The 17,049-nt window shown below is 39.9% G+C and overlaps 1 protein-coding gene and 1 long non-coding RNA gene across 5 annotated transcripts in view; one reads left to right on the top strand and one right to left on the bottom strand.

The window, feature by feature from the left end:
- Positions 1-753: 753 nt before the first annotated feature.
- insig1 (insulin induced gene 1) lies at positions 754-8,477 on the top strand. The gene is made up of 6 exons (XM_062993732.1): positions 754-915; positions 1,063-1,384; positions 4,254-4,378; positions 4,737-4,903; positions 5,026-5,125; positions 5,727-8,477. Exons 2-6 carry the CDS (start codon positions 1,069-1,071, stop codon positions 5,754-5,756), a joined length of 738 nt encoding a protein of 245 aa, XP_062849802.1. The 5' UTR covers positions 754-915; positions 1,063-1,068; the 3' UTR covers positions 5,757-8,477.
- Positions 8,478-8,728: 251 nt separating this feature from the next.
- LOC134312074 (uncharacterized) overlaps positions 8,729-17,049 on the bottom strand; it is a 42,597-nt gene continuing 34,276 nt past the window's right edge. For all 4 annotated transcript variants that reach the window (XR_010011492.1, XR_010011495.1, XR_010011494.1 and 1 more), the window contains one exon: positions 8,729-8,885. This is a non-coding gene — a long non-coding RNA (uncharacterized LOC134312074). The remainder of the gene's footprint in view (positions 8,886-17,049) is intronic.

Below are 17,049 nucleotides of genomic sequence, written 5' to 3'. Positions count from 1 at the left end.
TGGTTAGCCTAGCTGCTACTGATCAGATTTAAATTCTGAATAATGTTAATAGTGGTGTCCAGAACCACTGCACAACTATGAACCACAGTGGGACATTTACACTTACAGATGCTTTTTCATCCAAAGTGACTTACAGTACTGTGACAGCATATTGTCTATGCAACTGAGGGTTAAGGACCTTACTCAAGGGTCCAACAGTGGCAACCTGGCAGTGGTGGGGCTTGGACCAGCGACCTTTTGATTGCTAGTCCAGTACCTTAACCACTAGGCTACAACCGCCCTAACAGAAAAAGATTCACGCAACACAACTTTCAATGTCATCACTTTGCTGTTCGACAGACAGACAGACAGACAGACAGACAGATAGATGAAAGTTTAGTATAATAGTAAGTACATTGGTTTCTTGGATATGGGTGTTAGTCTAATACAGTTTGAATTGATGATTGGTGTTAGTCTCTTGGATGTGGGGTCAGTACATTGGTCTCTTTTAGTCTCTCTTTAGACCTAGGGTAGCGACGGTAAACTCTCCGAGGTGTTAAAGATGTTAATCTGTCAGTGTAGGCTCTGTATTCAGTTAATGTATGGTATTCTTTACCCTGTCTTCATCTTGTCCTTATTTGCCCGTAACATTTCAAAACAAAGTGACGCCCTCCCACGTTTATAGTCAGTGGGAGGGTTTTTACCCAGAATGTAGGATTATATGCACCACCTGGCAACCCTGAGCTCGGCTCGTGTGGTATGAGGGTCTGAACTGTAGGAAGGCGAACAGTGTGAAACAAAAACAGCTTTATTAGAGGAGGAGATGGTGCGAGCACATGTGTGACTGACTGAATATTTAGGAACTTTAAAGGTTTATATAGAGGACAGGAAGTGTTTTAATCAGTGCACTGAGAGCAAAGACGTCCTGTCATTAAGGTACAGTCATTGTTTTACTACAGTACTTTTAAATAGTGCAGGAGAACAGTAAACTGAGCTGAATAGTGGGTTCTAATGAATGGATCAGATGATTGATGACTTGATTGATGCTCTTCAGTTATAATCACACGTTTATTTGTGTTTCAGTGTCAAATGCCTGGAGAAAGACTGGAGGAGCGCTGCTGGAGCTGCACCAGTGTACAAGCCAAACACTTCCAACAGTCCTGCGTCTGGTTCTCATCTAAAGCTGGAGAGATGATGTCCATCATCAGCTCAGTGCTGAACCAGGTCCGATCTGCCCACCTGATCAGCCGAGGTCTGGTTCTGTTCCTGGTCGGGGTGATTTTAGCTCTGGTACTTTATTTCCTCCAAATCCAGAGAAACACTGAGACGTTATTTCCAGAGGAAGTGCTGGACACTTTGTTTTCTTCTGCATGGTGGATCCCTCTGTGCTGTGGAACAGCTGCTGGTGAGTCCCACATTAGAATGGTGAACATGCACCAATATCCAACATGAACAGGTTTATGTAATAATAATATCAATAGACTTTAATTTATAAGCGCCTTTCAGGATATTCAAGAATACTGTACAGTTCAAGAAAGAAAAACAACTCAATTAAAACAAGTTGCCAATCAATAAAGTACAATAAATATATATATAACAATACAACACAAAAACAGCAAAGCAAACCAAAGAAAACAAGAATCAAATATTTAGCCAGATGAGTTGCAATTAACTCAAAATCTACGTTTACATTTTCTTACAATTTGACTGAACAAAATTTTGAGCAGTTGAGGGTGAAGGGCCTTGCTCAGGGGCCCAACAGTGGCAACTTGGCAGTGGTGGGGCTTGAACCGGCAACCCTCTGATTACTAGTCCAGTACCTTACCCTTTGAGCTACAGATTTATTAAAGAGAAAAACACAATATACAGTTTGGGTATGAATAGAAATGTAAATATGCAATAATAACTCTTGTATTCCTTAAAAATCTGCGTAGATTTACTAAATCTATCACAAAGCCACTGCATTACTCTGACATGAGCTCGACATAACATGAGTTTGTTAGTGTATACCAACATTTCCATCTTTAAAACTGAAACTTAATTGGTTTAGATGGAAGTTCTGAACAAGAAATGAAACTGCACTTTCATAATGTGAGAATTATTCCAGACAGTTTGTTGTGTAACTATGAGTCAAAACTAAAGCGTCTCTGCGTGACTGCTGCTGATATGGAAATCAGGCTCTATTTAAAGAATCATTTGAATGAATATAAAGGATCTGTGTTTTCTAAATGATTTCTTTGTTGGATTTGATGATCATGTATGGACAAGCCAAGGAACGCTTGAACTTGAGTGAATGCAGCATTGAGTCTGCAACATCAAACCATGAACCATGTATGGTCTCAATCTGATGTTTAATAAGAACTTTGGGTTCGGTTTGTTAAACCAGGATACCTGCATGCTTATTTTGGGTTAACATAGAACTTACCAATCTTATAATCGCAGTAAATAATAATTGAAACTAGAATTTGGGTTTCTTTGTGCTTTGCTTAGTTTCCTCTAATATTTTATTTGGAAATGATGGACGTCAGTCCTGTCCAGTCAGTTTAATGTAAGCAGTAGATTTTAGTGTTTACAGCATGACTGTACTGATTATAAACATCACAGCAGTCTGAACTTTAGAACCAAACCTCTACTGAGAGATACTTCTATTATTAGACCAACCAGCCCTATAAACTGACCTCTGCTAGATGTTTAGTACTGCTACAGACTCTCGAGCAGTAATGCCATCAACAAGAGTAAAACTGTGGTACTATCATTAACAACCAAAGTTACCACTGAGTACCACAGTTTTACTCTTGTTGATGGCATTACTGCTCTTATTCTAACTCGTGAGTAATACCATCACAACATAAGCATGATTTGCAAACCTAGTCTTTATGCACCAGATTTCTTGGAGATCAGTGGTTGCCTGTGTTAGATGTTCATGCTAATCATGACTACGTGAGGAACGAGCTCGGTGCTGTTGTGTTTGTACACCCCGTTATGTAACCAGACTCTACAGAGGAGGTGGTTCTGTGATTCAGGACTTCCTGACATGGTGGGTCGTTGAATCCTGACGTCAGTTACGAGGGGGTTTGTTTTGCCCCCGTTTGCTTTTTTTTTTTTCCTGCTTCTACTATGAGGAACACCACTGCAGGTCAATTCAGGTCTTCTGCTTTTCTATTGGTTGCTCTTCAAACTGGTGAGCAGCGTGGCTGGCAGCTGATTGGTTGGTGCGTTGAACATGCCATTCGGTGAAAACAAGAAAGAGAGGAAGATCTGCACGGCACATTCCACAGATCCCAAACCCCAAAGACTATATAGATCAGCAATATATAGATCTATATATAGATTTAGGAAGGAAAATATTAAAACTGTGGTGTTCACACTGGGGTCCACAGACACGACACAGTCTGTGATATAAGCAGAGGATGTATATTTTATTTCTTTATAATTCTACTGTCACTCATTCATAATTACATCACGATCATGGTAAACAATTATTAGCTAGTATATTATACATGTTTTGTTTTGTTTGTTTTCTTTTATACTATTTTAATAAAAAACAGAATCATTCTTCTCATGTTTTGATCTACACTAAATAATAATTCTGCTGTTTGTAAACACATTATCACCCAGCGTTAAAAAAAGACAAAATAATAAGATCTGTTACCGAATCAGAATCCTAACTTTGCTCCAATGGAATAAAAACAACTAGCCACTGAATGACACCATCGGTGTTTTCTAGGGATGTAACGATACACTCTACTTACGATGCGATTCACAATACTGGGTTCACGATACTATTTTTTCCCGATTTTTTTTAAACAAAATTAAATTGAAGACAAATTATGAAAAGTTTCCTTTTATTATTTCTCTCAAAAAAATAAAATAAAATCCTGTAATTGTGCTTATCTTTTATTTATCTAAATAATTAATGCCCTTTTATTTCTAGGTACAAACTATGCAAAACAATGCTGCACGTTTCTGAAATGAATTAAATCCCACATTAAATAAATTAATGAATAACACAAATAAAGAAAGTATCCTCACATAAATACATTTGGCTGGCAACCCTGTAGTGACGTCAACCAGGCGAGGTGAACAGCGCCAGCGCCCCTGCTGTTTAAAGTGAATATCGATGCATTATACATGTAAACCGATTTGAATCGTTACACATGTGAATCGATTTTTAACTGTCTTGTGGTGCATCGTTACATCCCTAATGTTTTATATAAATGTGTTTTCTGTAACTAACTGATTATATTTACGTTGTGTGTCGTTGTGTTTCGCAGCCGTGGTGGGTCTGCTGTACCCGTGCCTGGACAGCCACCTCGGAGAGCCGCACAAGTTTAAGCGAGAGTGGGCGAGCGTCATGCGCTGCATCGCCGTGTTCGTGGGAATCAACCACGCCAGTGCCGTATCCTTACCAACCCCAAGTTTACTACCAGATACGAGCATCACCTGATCTAACCGCAGCTTATACACTCGGGAGTGTGTGTCAGGTTACAGAGATTTACTGACAGTGGTGCTTTTTTAATGAGGGACTAAAAATGATTGTTTCTGCCATATGTTTAAATGCTTTTTTTATTGCTGACTAGTTTATTATTTATCATGACCGTTTTCCCTACGGCTCGATATTTCATTAGTTTCATGTCTTTCTTGCACCTAAATTATTGTTATTTTTTGAAATTCTTAAATTTGATCATTGTTATTTTATTGTGTTAGGAGTTGCCGTTCTTGACGTGAACTTTCCCTTAACTCAGCATTATTTTCAGAAGCTGGATTTTGTAAATAACGTCCAGTTGTGCTTGACGTTGGCGGCTCTCTCTCTGGGTTTGTGGTGGACGTTCGATCGATCCAGGAGCGGGTTCGGTTTGGGACTGACCACCGCTTTCCTGGCTACGCTCATCACGCAGTTCTTAGTCTACAACGGCATCTACCAGTACGTTTACATGATCTGGGTCTAAAACCCTTCATCAATTCTAATAAGTCATGTTTGATTTAGATATAATCTCAGGGTTTAGGTTTGTACTTATGTTGTATGATTTATCGTCCCTTCCTCAGGTTTCCATCTCCAGAGTTTGGTCACGTCCGCTCCTGGCTCCCCTGTATATTCTTCTCGGGTGGAGTGACGGTGGGGAACATCGGAAGGCAGCTGGCCATGGTCAGTTAGATTTTTTTTATTAAGACTCATCGGTAAAAGTCCGACTGCTGATTCGATTTTTTGTTTTCATGGGAACGAAGTGGCAGAGCTTCAGACTTTTTGGCTTTTCTTTCTGGTGTGGAGGGGGGGTTACATTAATGTCATAATGTAAAGTGTTTGTAAAGAAAGCAAACCACTGGAGGGAACAATTATCAACCCACTGTAAAGTACGATGGTGGGTGCATCCTGATACGGAGCTGTTTGAAGATATAGAAACATCTATGGTGAAAACCTCCTTTAAAACGAACACAAACTCAGACTGGGGCGACAGTTCACCTCTGAACACAGCAATGACCCGAAACATAGAGCCAAAACAACACTGGATGTTGTTAAGTGTCCCAGCCACAGCCCAGACGCCATCGAGCATCTGTAGAGAGGGAGGTCAGTTTACAGACACTCACTGAGGATCTGTTATGAATAATGGAATAAACTGCCCAAATCCCGGTGTACAGAAGACTTCTGTCAGAGGGGCGTCTTTCTCTCTAACGTTCTGGGTGATTAAGGGTGGAATCTGTGTTATTTGTTGGTTTATTTCTAACCTCGTCCTGTGTTTCTTCAACAGGTTTCAACAGAGAAGCTTCACAATGAGTAAAGAGGGGCTCTGAGGGACCCTAAACACCCCAGCAAGAAGGAACGAGACACTTTCGGTCTCTTTGCTCCCATTCATGTTGTGTGGCTAAATATTTGCCCTGTGGACAAGAGACTCAGAAATGGACTGAAGAACTTGATCGACCTTCATCGTCATCATCAGTGTCACGAGTGTCAGTGACTGCAGTGAAGGTTCATCAGGAGTAAAGTTGCTCTCTGAATCGTACATAAATGCTGAATGAAATGTAATAAGTACAGATCCTTAATGGATGGATTTATAACCTGGTCACCTGAACCCACCACCTGTAATGATATGGAATTTCCACCTGGACCACGCCCCTTTAAATTTCCCCCTCACCTCTCTGAGACTTTCACCAGACCCCGTCCCATCAACTCTCCTACGCTGTCCATCCCATTCTCTTTGGAACGTTCACTAGGTCTCACCCCCTTTACTTTACTCTAGCTTCTCAGAGCTTTATACCGGGGCCCTGCCCGTTTATTTTTCTGGCAGATGTACCCTGCCTGCCCTGTCAGAGCCACGCCCACTGTCAGTTTAGAGAACCACGCTTTGCATTTATGTACGATTTCTTTGGACAGGAGAGGAACTCGGATCGATGTAGCACCAGAGCATCAACCTCTTACATACGTGTGTGTGTGTGTGTGTGAGAGAAAAGATGGTGGCCAAATACAAATGCTTTATTATTTTTATGTTCTGCTAGATGAAGCGATGTTAAATGAAAAGGGAAGTTTTAAGGCTGCAGGAAAATGTCCTCCATCCAAAGATCTAATCTAATGCACCCAATGCAGTCGTTTCGGATTCCCTGATCGAAACACCTCTGCCTCCTGCACCACCCCCTCTTGCAGATGAGCACATGCCTCTTCCTCATACAGGCGTGCATTCGCCTGGCACTTCTTTTCACCTGCTGGAGTCTCAAAAGTGCCATAATGCATATGAAGAGCCATCATGTGCTCTCCAAGATGCCCCCCCCCTCCCACTCCTTTTTTTTTAATGCAGGCACCTCAACCAGCCAGCAAAGGTCACATTTGCAGCAGGAACCTCATTGTGCAACCTCCTTCCCTCAGGCTTGACCAGCTGAGGTTCTACCCTGAGAGATGGAGGTTTGAGGTGGCGTGTTAGCAGATCAGACTACTACACCATAAATTATTTGTCGTTGTTTTTTGCGAGCCCCGATGAGGACGAGAGATTTGGTCATGTGGACGTTTTTACTGCAGCCTTGTAGATTTGCAATCTGTGATTGCCTGTGTATTATAGACTCGAGTGCTTCTGTCACTGTTGTGGATGATTCGATTCTGTTTCTTCTGTTTTCACTCTCACTCACTTCTAATCTGCTTTTATCTGATGAGTAATGTGTGCCGTATTTTCTGGACTACAAGATGCCAGCAGAGGGTGAGACGTAAGTGACGGTTGTACAGAGCGCTGTGCCGTCCTGGTGGGTATTAGTGGGGCTTTTTGGGGGGGGAAATAGACAGCAAACTATTTTACACTGTTACACCCTGGTATGGCAGGTACTTCTTCAGTGATACAAAGCTAGCTGTGTTTTAATTCCTGGTCTGTAATTAATTGGTGGTTCTTTTGCAAGGAAGTGTAAAGCAAAGCGTTCAGCCATTGTTTGTTTGTTTATTAGGATTTTACGTCATGCTTTACACTCTTGGTTACATTCATGACAGGACAGCACAGGTAGTTACTGCTTACACAAGATTCATCACTTCATAAGGTTATATCAAACACACGGTCATGGACAGTTTAGTATATCCGATTATCCTGACTGCACGTCTTTGGACTGTGGGAGGAAACCGGAGCTCCCGGAGGAAACCCAAACAGACGGGGAGAACATGCAAACTCCACACAGAAAAGGACCCGGATCGTCCCACCTGGGGATCGAAGCCAGGACCTTCTTCAGCTATTGTACAGCACCACTGGAGCATAGAGGGTTAGGGGCCTTGCTCAAGGGCCCAACAGTGGCTGCAGGGCGGAGCCGGGATTCAAAGTTCTACTCACTAGGCTACCACAAACACGCTATATAACACCCGGCTGATCATACAGCAGTCCTGATACTGATTACTGTCTGGATTATATAATATGATCTGATATTTTGTGGACTGTATTATATTACAGTTCCTTTACTTCAGGTTTTCTAGCCTAGCGGGTATTTTCAGAACTATTTTGGGTACTCGCACGCAGACTCAGTGCAGCTAAGCCACGAATGCTGCATTAATATCGCATAATAATGATATAATTTTGTGTGTGTGTATTTACTGATTTATCGATGTTGCATCTTACACTCTGGAAGATACGGCAGTGTGGAAACTCGGGCTACGGTTTAAGTGCAATCAGTCTCTACGAGCCTTCGTATTTATTTTATTTTTGTACAGATGTGCCATGTGCAGATACAATAACTCGCCGTCGGTTTACGTTACGATTCACGTTCACAGGAACGTCCTGATTTCGATGAAACCACTGAGCACGTGTGTGTCGTCGTGTTTTACCTGTTCGTGTGTTTTAGTGAAATGAGAATCTGCGGCGTGTGAGTGCGCGAGAGGAAGCGCTGAGAGCTACGCCATGCTAACAGGACTTCAGGGAAACGTAACGGCCGAATGAGAGCTTTATATTTTTGAAGATTGTTTGTGTGAGTGTGTTTGTTTACTGTTGTAGCTGCATGTTTGTTCTATACTGGTTGTAAAATAAAATGAAGTTTTGATGAAATGAATTGTTCTGAATTTTGTGGGGTCTTGCTAAGCTGTATCAGAAGGTCGGGGCATTCCCTAAACTGTTTTTAAACACTCTAAGAACTAAATATTCTAGCAGTAAGATTTCACTTGTTCTTCTTTCGGCTGCTCCTGTATTAAGGCCTCATCTTTACTGTAGAGACTGCTCTAGAGTCCACTGACAGTATGCTTTACACCACAGGATCATGGGTCTTGCTCATGTGTGGCTGCTCGGCCTAGGAAGCCTGATTCGTTAAGCTTCTTTAATAGAGTGAATTACAATCATTATTGCAGTTTTGTCCACATACTTTTGAGCACGTCATGTTGTGTGTTGATTTTACCACTAGATGGCAGCACTTCACCTCTCCACACGGCACTGTTGCAGCTCAGGGTTTTCTCCTCCATCCTGCAAGAAGAACGGAGACTAAGGACAGGAGGAACATCAGGAAAATACTGGGTGGGGTGCAGCTGGTAGAGTGGGTGACTGTCTGTAAAATGTTTAGCATGTTCTCCCTGTGTCAGTATGGGATTTCTTCCACCTGGCGTGGTAGTGTGGCTGCTTTACGTTGATGCTGGAGTCTGAAACACCAGCCTGAAGTGTGAGGTGTTGGACCATCATGAGCTCTCGGCACATCTTTGATGCTTCTACAGGTTTGATTTTGGAGCACCGTGTGGGATCGATGCTGAGGAGCACTGATGCCGTTCTGGTGGCCCCATATCGACTCTTTCTTCATTCTGGAACATATTTACCTCCTCACACAAACCCCTCTCGCTTTATTCTCTCTCTGTTTCCTCAGTGACAGACTCACCTTCAGGCCAAATTACCCATGGTGCCAGTCAAACAGAAGCATGGCATTTACACTCGTCTCTTCTTTGTCGTCTCTCCGCTCCCGTTCTCTTTCCTTTGTTTAATGAGCTGATGGAACAAGCGCGAGAGTCAATATTATTTCATCCGCTCGCTTCATCACCATCACTCACTCCGGCGCACACGATTGTTCTGCTTTCTGGCCGGAAAGGTTGGCATTCCGGTCTCCCATGCCAGTTAGAGCAATGCATGCCAATCATGGGACTCTGTGAGTCTGTGTGTAAGAAGGAGGAACTTCAAACTTGCTCAGTTGCTGTTGAACAGTTCAAAAGGTTGCAGTCTAGGAGCAAGCACGTGTTCACACTCATCCTTAAAGACTGAGGAACTGCAAGTACCTGGAGGACCTGGCTCAGACCTAGAACGTGACTGATACTGAATTGTTAAGTCTAACATTAGTGGCCAGAGTGGATAATGAGATGGTTCACTGAAGGACGACCTTTAATAGGTTGCCAGTTTATTCAGTAGGTCTGTAGAGGTTATTATAAAAAGTAGAGAGAGTGGCTCATGAGTGGTGCCATAAAAATATTCAACCCATCGTTGGCAGTCACTCGTTTAGGCTCAGAAGATGCCAAAAGCTGCCCAGTCCTGAGATCTGGAGACTGATTGTTCCTGATCCTTGGAGGAGTGGAATAAACTGAGATGTGATGGAAAACCAGCCAATGGTAAACTGGACTGGGATCTCACATAAACAGGAGTCATAATAAATGTGGACTGGGATGTAATGGTGAACCAGGAGGAGTTCAGGTGGACTAGGATGTAATGGTGAACCAGGAGGAGTTCAGGTGGACTAGGATGTAATGGTGAACCAGGAGGAGTTCAGGTGGACTGGAATTCAACAGTAACCCATCATGAGTAGAGCTAAACTGGAATGTGGTTGTAGTCCAGTCAGGAGGAGAGAAGTAAACCAGGACCTGGGTTTAGTCCTCATATCTGGTTACTGATTCCACCTACTCTGGTTTCCTCCAAACTTCAACAAACATCCTGGCTTCTGTAAACTGTGAATGGTGATGAAGTTCTTACTACCACTCCAGTATGTATTTCTGATTGTTTCTGGGATCAGTCCCAGACCCTTCATGATCTTGACCAAGATGAAGTAGAGGTAGATGTTCTCCTGCATTCCCATGGTGTCGTTTATTGAGGAGGTTGGATTCCAGAGCCTTTTATCTTTCTGTGGTTGTGTCTGTCATTCAGTGAGCAGGGGTGGGATAGGCTCCCTGTCCCGGTATGGTTTAAATGGAAGCTGAAGTGCAGAGAGAATTCGGGGAAGGTGTGGATGGGGGATAAAGGATCGGTTTGTGAGTGACGCTGGATTTGTCTGTGTTCGTCCTCACAAAGCAGGAAGCAGCTGCGGATGGAGCCGACGTTCCGCTCGACTGCAGACGCACAAAAGACGAGTGCAACTTTCTCAGGAAGTAAAAGAGAGCGAGGAAAAGCTCTGCACTTTCATACAGTCTCGCGTGGGCTTCCCACCTGGTTCTCTCTGAATACCAAATTTACCCATGAGACTCCCTGAATGGAAGCGGCGTGAATTTAAAAACTGGGTGTAGCTGTGAGAGTTCTGCTGTGCCATGAAGACAAACAGAATAAGAATCATGATGTGTGTGTGTGTGTGTGTGTGTGTGTGTGTGTGAGCTGTAAATTCTTCATGACCAAGTAGGTTCCACCTTAAATCCTCACCAGATTTTTAACCTGAAAATTGCATAAACTCATCCTAAATCAGTAGCAACACTTATAATATTATAATGGCTGGACGTGCTACACACACAGCTGGCTCTCTGATGGAGGGAAGGACAAGGCTGGAATCATCACATGCATCGCTGCAGCAGTGACCCCCACAGTCTGCTTCAGGCACTGCACAAGTGGTGGAGGAATACAGTACAGGAATTTAGAGTATAGCGTGTTCACCATGTGTTTTACAGCTCTGTGTAGGAATGAACCTGCACTACAGAGCAACATCATGCACTGTATTAGCTCTCCATGTTTCTTTATTACAAGAGGAGCAGCTTGTTTGTTTACAAGCCAGCACTTCAGTATATCAGTATGTTGCACTTCAGGGCAGTTGTAGCAAAGAGGTTAAGGTGCTGGTCCAGTAATCAGAAGGTTGCCGGTTCAAGCCCCACCATTGCTAGGTTGCCACTGTTGGGCCCCTGAGAAAGGCCCTTAACCCTCAATTGTTCAGACACTATACTCTCACAGTACTGTAAGTCGCTTTGAATAAAAGTGTCTGCTAAATGCCGACAATGTAAATGTAAATATCTTAAGCTCAGCATCCATAAGCATGATTAATTCAGGGTCCAGTACTGGGGGATTGGACACAGAACCAGGTGATTATTCTGGACACAAAGTGAATTTGCAGGTTACAGATTTTACTCCACAACCTTGAACAGTACTTGGTCATCATCAATCACCAGCTCAAACCAGCTAAGATTAGCAAACCTTCTTAAACTGGTTTTTAGTCTGGGTCAGGTGTAAAAGCCTTTATTTCATTCCCTGTATAGTGCATTAAATTATCATTATTATTATTACTATTATTACTGTATTATTATTACTATTATTATTATTATTGTTATTGTTATTGTTATTATTATTATTTTTTTAATTATTATTATTATTATTATTATTATTTTTATTGTTATTATTATTATTATTATTGTTAATATTATTATTGTTATTATTATTGTTATTATTATTATTATTATTTTTATTATTAATATTGTTATTATTAATATTATTATTATTGTTATTATTAATATTGTTATTATTGATATTATTATTATTAATATTATTATTGTTGTCATTATTATTAATGTGTAATAATTATTTTCTCTTACAATAATTGAACATTTATTTACTAATTTGTTATGATTATAACTGATACATTAGCTTCATTGTTCAAATGAATTTTCTTTCCTCTTTCACTGGATTTTAATGAAAGTGTTGTTGTATTTGCATAATTATGATTTTATTTGATATATAATGACTGATATAAAAATGTTTACATTAATTAGACTGATGAGCCTCAAGTATTTTTATTTCTGACCATAAAGAAATAATTTTTTCTCATTATTATTGGCATTACTCAGATTTAATTTAATTTCATCCATCATGTCGGGGAGTGAATAAAATAAACACATCTCATTCTTTTATGTTGGTTTTATTAGCTGGTTTTCTGATTTGACTGAAACACTGAAACTGTGAGATGTTAGAAGAATCAGAAGCTCTGGGTTCAGCACGATCAGAGTCATTCTGGAATAAATTAAATCATTCTGAATCGACTTTGTCCAACTTTGTGCACCAGTATTTAAGTAATTAGTGCAGATGTATAATAGTAATTCCATTTCATAGTTAATATTTTTTATTATTTTTCTTATTTCTACTCTACTTTATTTACTCTATTTACTGTACTTACACTGTACTAGAGCTGCTGTAACACTCGAATTCCCCCCATGGGGATCAATAAAGGTATCTTATCTTATCTTATAAAGCTACATGTGCTGAGCTTTAGTCATGACACAAACATTACTGATAGGGTTCGATTCATTCTTCAATAATTAATTATTCTGCAATACGTTTTAATTTTTCCTTTAAAAACTTTCCTGATGATTCATTTGGCTTAAACCAGCTTATCATGTTGATAAAAGTGTCGATATTAATAATAAATAAAAAATGTCTTTAAATGATTCTGGACGAACTGAGGAAGTGTAACATCTAACGAAATCACTTTAAACAGATACAGAATAAAATCAGGTCATAACTGGTGTCATTATAATAATATAAAACATTATAAATGAAACAAGCCGCTAAATAAAGAAAAGCAAACAGATGAAGAGCTATAGAACCGGGAGAGAAATAAAAACATGATATAATATTAAATAACTAAACCACGAGTTTCTGTCGCTAATTTTCTTATATAGATTCTTTATTATTTTATTATTTTTCTGACTGTAAGTTCGTGGTTACACCAAACCCCCCTCCATAATATCTAAATCATCTTTATGTCTTCCTCCTCACCCACCCCAGTAATGTTTATTACATTTCTTTACATGAATAAAATACATAATTCATGGGGGTCCTGTTGAAAATAGGATAGGGTTGCCAGGTATATTTATACAATGTAAATTTTGGGGTTCCGTTCCCTCCCCTAACAGGCACATTTCTGAAGACAGATCAAGTCGGAGGTTTTTAATGATGTTCAGTATCACAGGCGGTCCGTTCCGTATTAATGTTTCAGAGTTTCGTATGTTCTTCACTTTTACAGACTAATATAGATGCACTTTTTATTTTTATAATGTTGCTAAAGTAACGCTGTCATTGAATACTGCGCTGATAAAGCAGTTTAATCCCACCATCATTATAAAAAACACAATTAAATGTAATTTTATAGCTCCCATTTTTATTTTGCTGTTGCGTTATTAATTTATTTTGCACATCTAATGTCTGTAACTTTACATTTCTGATCAGTCTAAGCTACATGTAAATCTGAGCTGAGATGTTCTGCCTCCTGTACTTAATGTGGAGTTAATTATTAAAATGATAAAAGTCACACCAATGATTATAAACTTTGTGTAAAATTCTTAATTTTGTATGTGATGCTGCACACAGAATTAAATGAACATTTTACACACATTTAAACATTAATTTAGATATTTATATAATTCCTGGGGATTATTTAAAGTGCTCATATACACTATCCACACCCTACACAGTACAAATCCGTTGAGATTAAGGTGGAACCATCAATAGTTCGTCTTTGGATCTTTGGAACATTTGCATTTAACTATTTTATAAAAATGTAAAAATTACAACCCAAAAAAAGCCTTTTAAACCTTTGCATTTATATATTACTTCACACGGATGTAATTTATTAAAAATGGTAATTAGACCTAAATTAATTAACATGTTCATGGTGATATAAGACTTAAATAAATCATGGGAACTGAACTTTCTCATTTCGAAAATAAAACGTAAACACAAAACATAACATATGTACCTATTAAAAAGGAGGTAAATTTATGGTCGATGCGATTTCTAAAAATTAAAAATGAAATCGTTTTTAGTTCAACAATTGCCACCAGATTTGGCCATTCAAACAATAATTTATTAAACACAAAAAAAAAAACAGTTTTAAAGCTCTAAGTATTATTAAACTAAGTACTGTTTCAAAAATAACTTAAAGTATTGCTTTTAAACCATTTTGTTTCTACAACCGAGTTTTATTTCACAATATGAAAACGTAAACTGCCCTGTGATGTTCTGTATATGAAATCGTCTCTGGCATCTTTATTTTAAAGAATGTAAAGCCCTGGTTCTTAATGTATGTTTATATAAATCAAGCAGATTCTGTCTGGTTCCACTTAGTTTTTGGTCTTTGAGTTAGTGATCACTAGTATCAGGTCAAGTTCCTTTCTAGTCGGTGTGAAAACCTGCAGTTTTGTGGACAGGATTAAAGACCAGGGGTGTCGGTCCTGCAGAGCTTCAAGTCAATGATCAAGCCTTCATATGTGAATCAGGAACTGGGTACGACTAAAACTTTGCAGGGCAGCAGGACTGGTGTGGAAGGATCGCATGGTCTTCAGACTGATCCAACAAAAACGTATTTATGAACTAATCTTTAATTCCAGACTAAATCATTACCAACGAAAGTTCATCATCGACACTCCCCAACACCTTTAGATGCGATGCTGATGTTGCCAGATTTGTCATCTTAATAACAAATAGTTCAAAAATAACTGTACTGTCAGAGAAATGTGAGTAACTTTTTATTATTAGTTTTATATACACAACAATAATATTGCATGATTACACTCACAAATAACACCACAGCTTTGGTAATCATGTATGGTGATTGTTATCGTGATTAGCATTGAACATTTTATCTGGCAACCCTATATGCTGCACTTCATTAACCATATTAGAGTTTTGAGGAAACTACAGATTTATTTTGGAGAAGAAAAGTCCTCTTCAGGCACTCGGCATCATTCAGGATCAGCCAAGCAGGGACCGGATCTTCTACACCGAGCTGAGAGAGGGGTGGAGAAATAGGACTGGGGGGGTGTGTGGGGTCTCTGTAGTAATTAGCATAATTGTGCAAGCCAAGCTCAGAGCTAAGAACTTTATTTCTTTAAGACGTAAAATGAATTTATAATGACCTTTTTTTAAAGTAAGCATATATACACCACATTTACAGCTATTAGACTAATTGGGTCCAATGAATAAGAAGGCAGCAGTTTTAATTCAGCACTTGTCTGAAAATATGCTCCTTTAAAAAAACTCTGATATTATTTGTACTATCACCCAATGCCAGAACATTTATATGTAAGCTGACAGACAGTGACAGACATGACATTCTGGAAGAGACCACTTGCATCAGGATAGAAATGTTACACCAGTCAGAATAACTTACATTGGCTCTTTTCTCTCAGGGAACAAATAAATCCAAACCATGACAGCAAAATAACCCTCATAGCAAAACAAAGCCACTGGACCTTCAGGGGTTTCAATATTCAGACAATTTTCTTACCCTTGCAATGAAATGCATTCCATGGAACACAACAGTTTCCTGTTTATAATTTAATCTGAATTAAAGGTCCTGCTTAACCTTTTATTCATGCAGCTGAGATGGAAGCACAGAAAGACAGAAAATCAAAACGACTGATGACAAAGCACTCAAACGTGTTCGCATCACTACAGTCCTGTCCTTAATCATTCTGTACCTTTAGGTTGTATATGCCAACATGAGAAAGTACATAAGAAGTCACTTGGGTTGGGGCGCTCAGAGTTTGAATCTGAGCTGTACTTTCAAGGCTGTGCTTGTCGGGAGAGACGGTTAAAGGAATTCCTTATTACTGCTGCAACAGCAGCCCCTGCTGGCTGGTAGAGAGTGCCTGCACAGAAGTAGTGAATCGTGGAGAGCAGTGCGTGGCTATCTGTATGCAACACTGCTCTCTGACAAGAAGAAATGAAGTGGTTGGGGAACTTCATACGTTTCTGAGGTACACAAGTGCACACGTGTTGGGTACGTCTCTTCTTGGTCAGGGTAGGGTAATTTAGGTAAGTAATTTAGGGTGCTGCACCCTAAAGGAGGTAAAGATTCAATAATTTACATTCTTGTGTCATGAAGATGCAAACCTGAGAGAATAAATAGGCACCCTTGATGATACATATTTGACTAATAGAACAGAGAGTTTCTAAGCTCTGCATGTGCGCCTGTAGTTAATATTTATAATTTGATGCAAATTATAAAAACAGTCAAATCAATTACAGGTATACAGTAAATAAAACACAGTCAGAATTATTGCATACGTGCAAACACAGGCAGAGAGACAGAAAGGCGACGTATATCCCTGTGTTATAGCGTAAAGGGGTGTGAGAACGTGTTGCATTTGTAATTGGACGGAACGCTGCAGCTTTAAAGAAAACATGAACGAACGCTGCCCTGTTACTACAGAACCGTGATCACGTGGTGAGCTCCGGTGTGGTCTGATTGGTCCAAGGCACGTGTCTAGGATACGGGAGTGAAACGTCAGAATGGGGCGGATGAGGACGAGGATGGAGGGGGGGTCTAGTATTAAAAATAAGAACAAAAAAAAATCGTGCGTAAAAGTATTTCAGGAGGAGCAGTTAAAGCCCCCCGGTCAGTAGTAACCAAACCTTCCCATTCGCTCACAACGGAATATATTCTCCTTTTAGGTTTGAATTCCTGCAC

The sequence above is a fragment of the Trichomycterus rosablanca genome, chromosome 4 (genome assembly GCF_030014385.1).
Source record: "Trichomycterus rosablanca isolate fTriRos1 chromosome 4, fTriRos1.hap1, whole genome shotgun sequence".
Lineage (NCBI taxonomy): Eukaryota > Metazoa > Chordata > Actinopteri > Siluriformes > Trichomycteridae > Trichomycterus > Trichomycterus rosablanca.
This window is presented reverse-complemented; position numbering and strand designations above follow the sequence as displayed.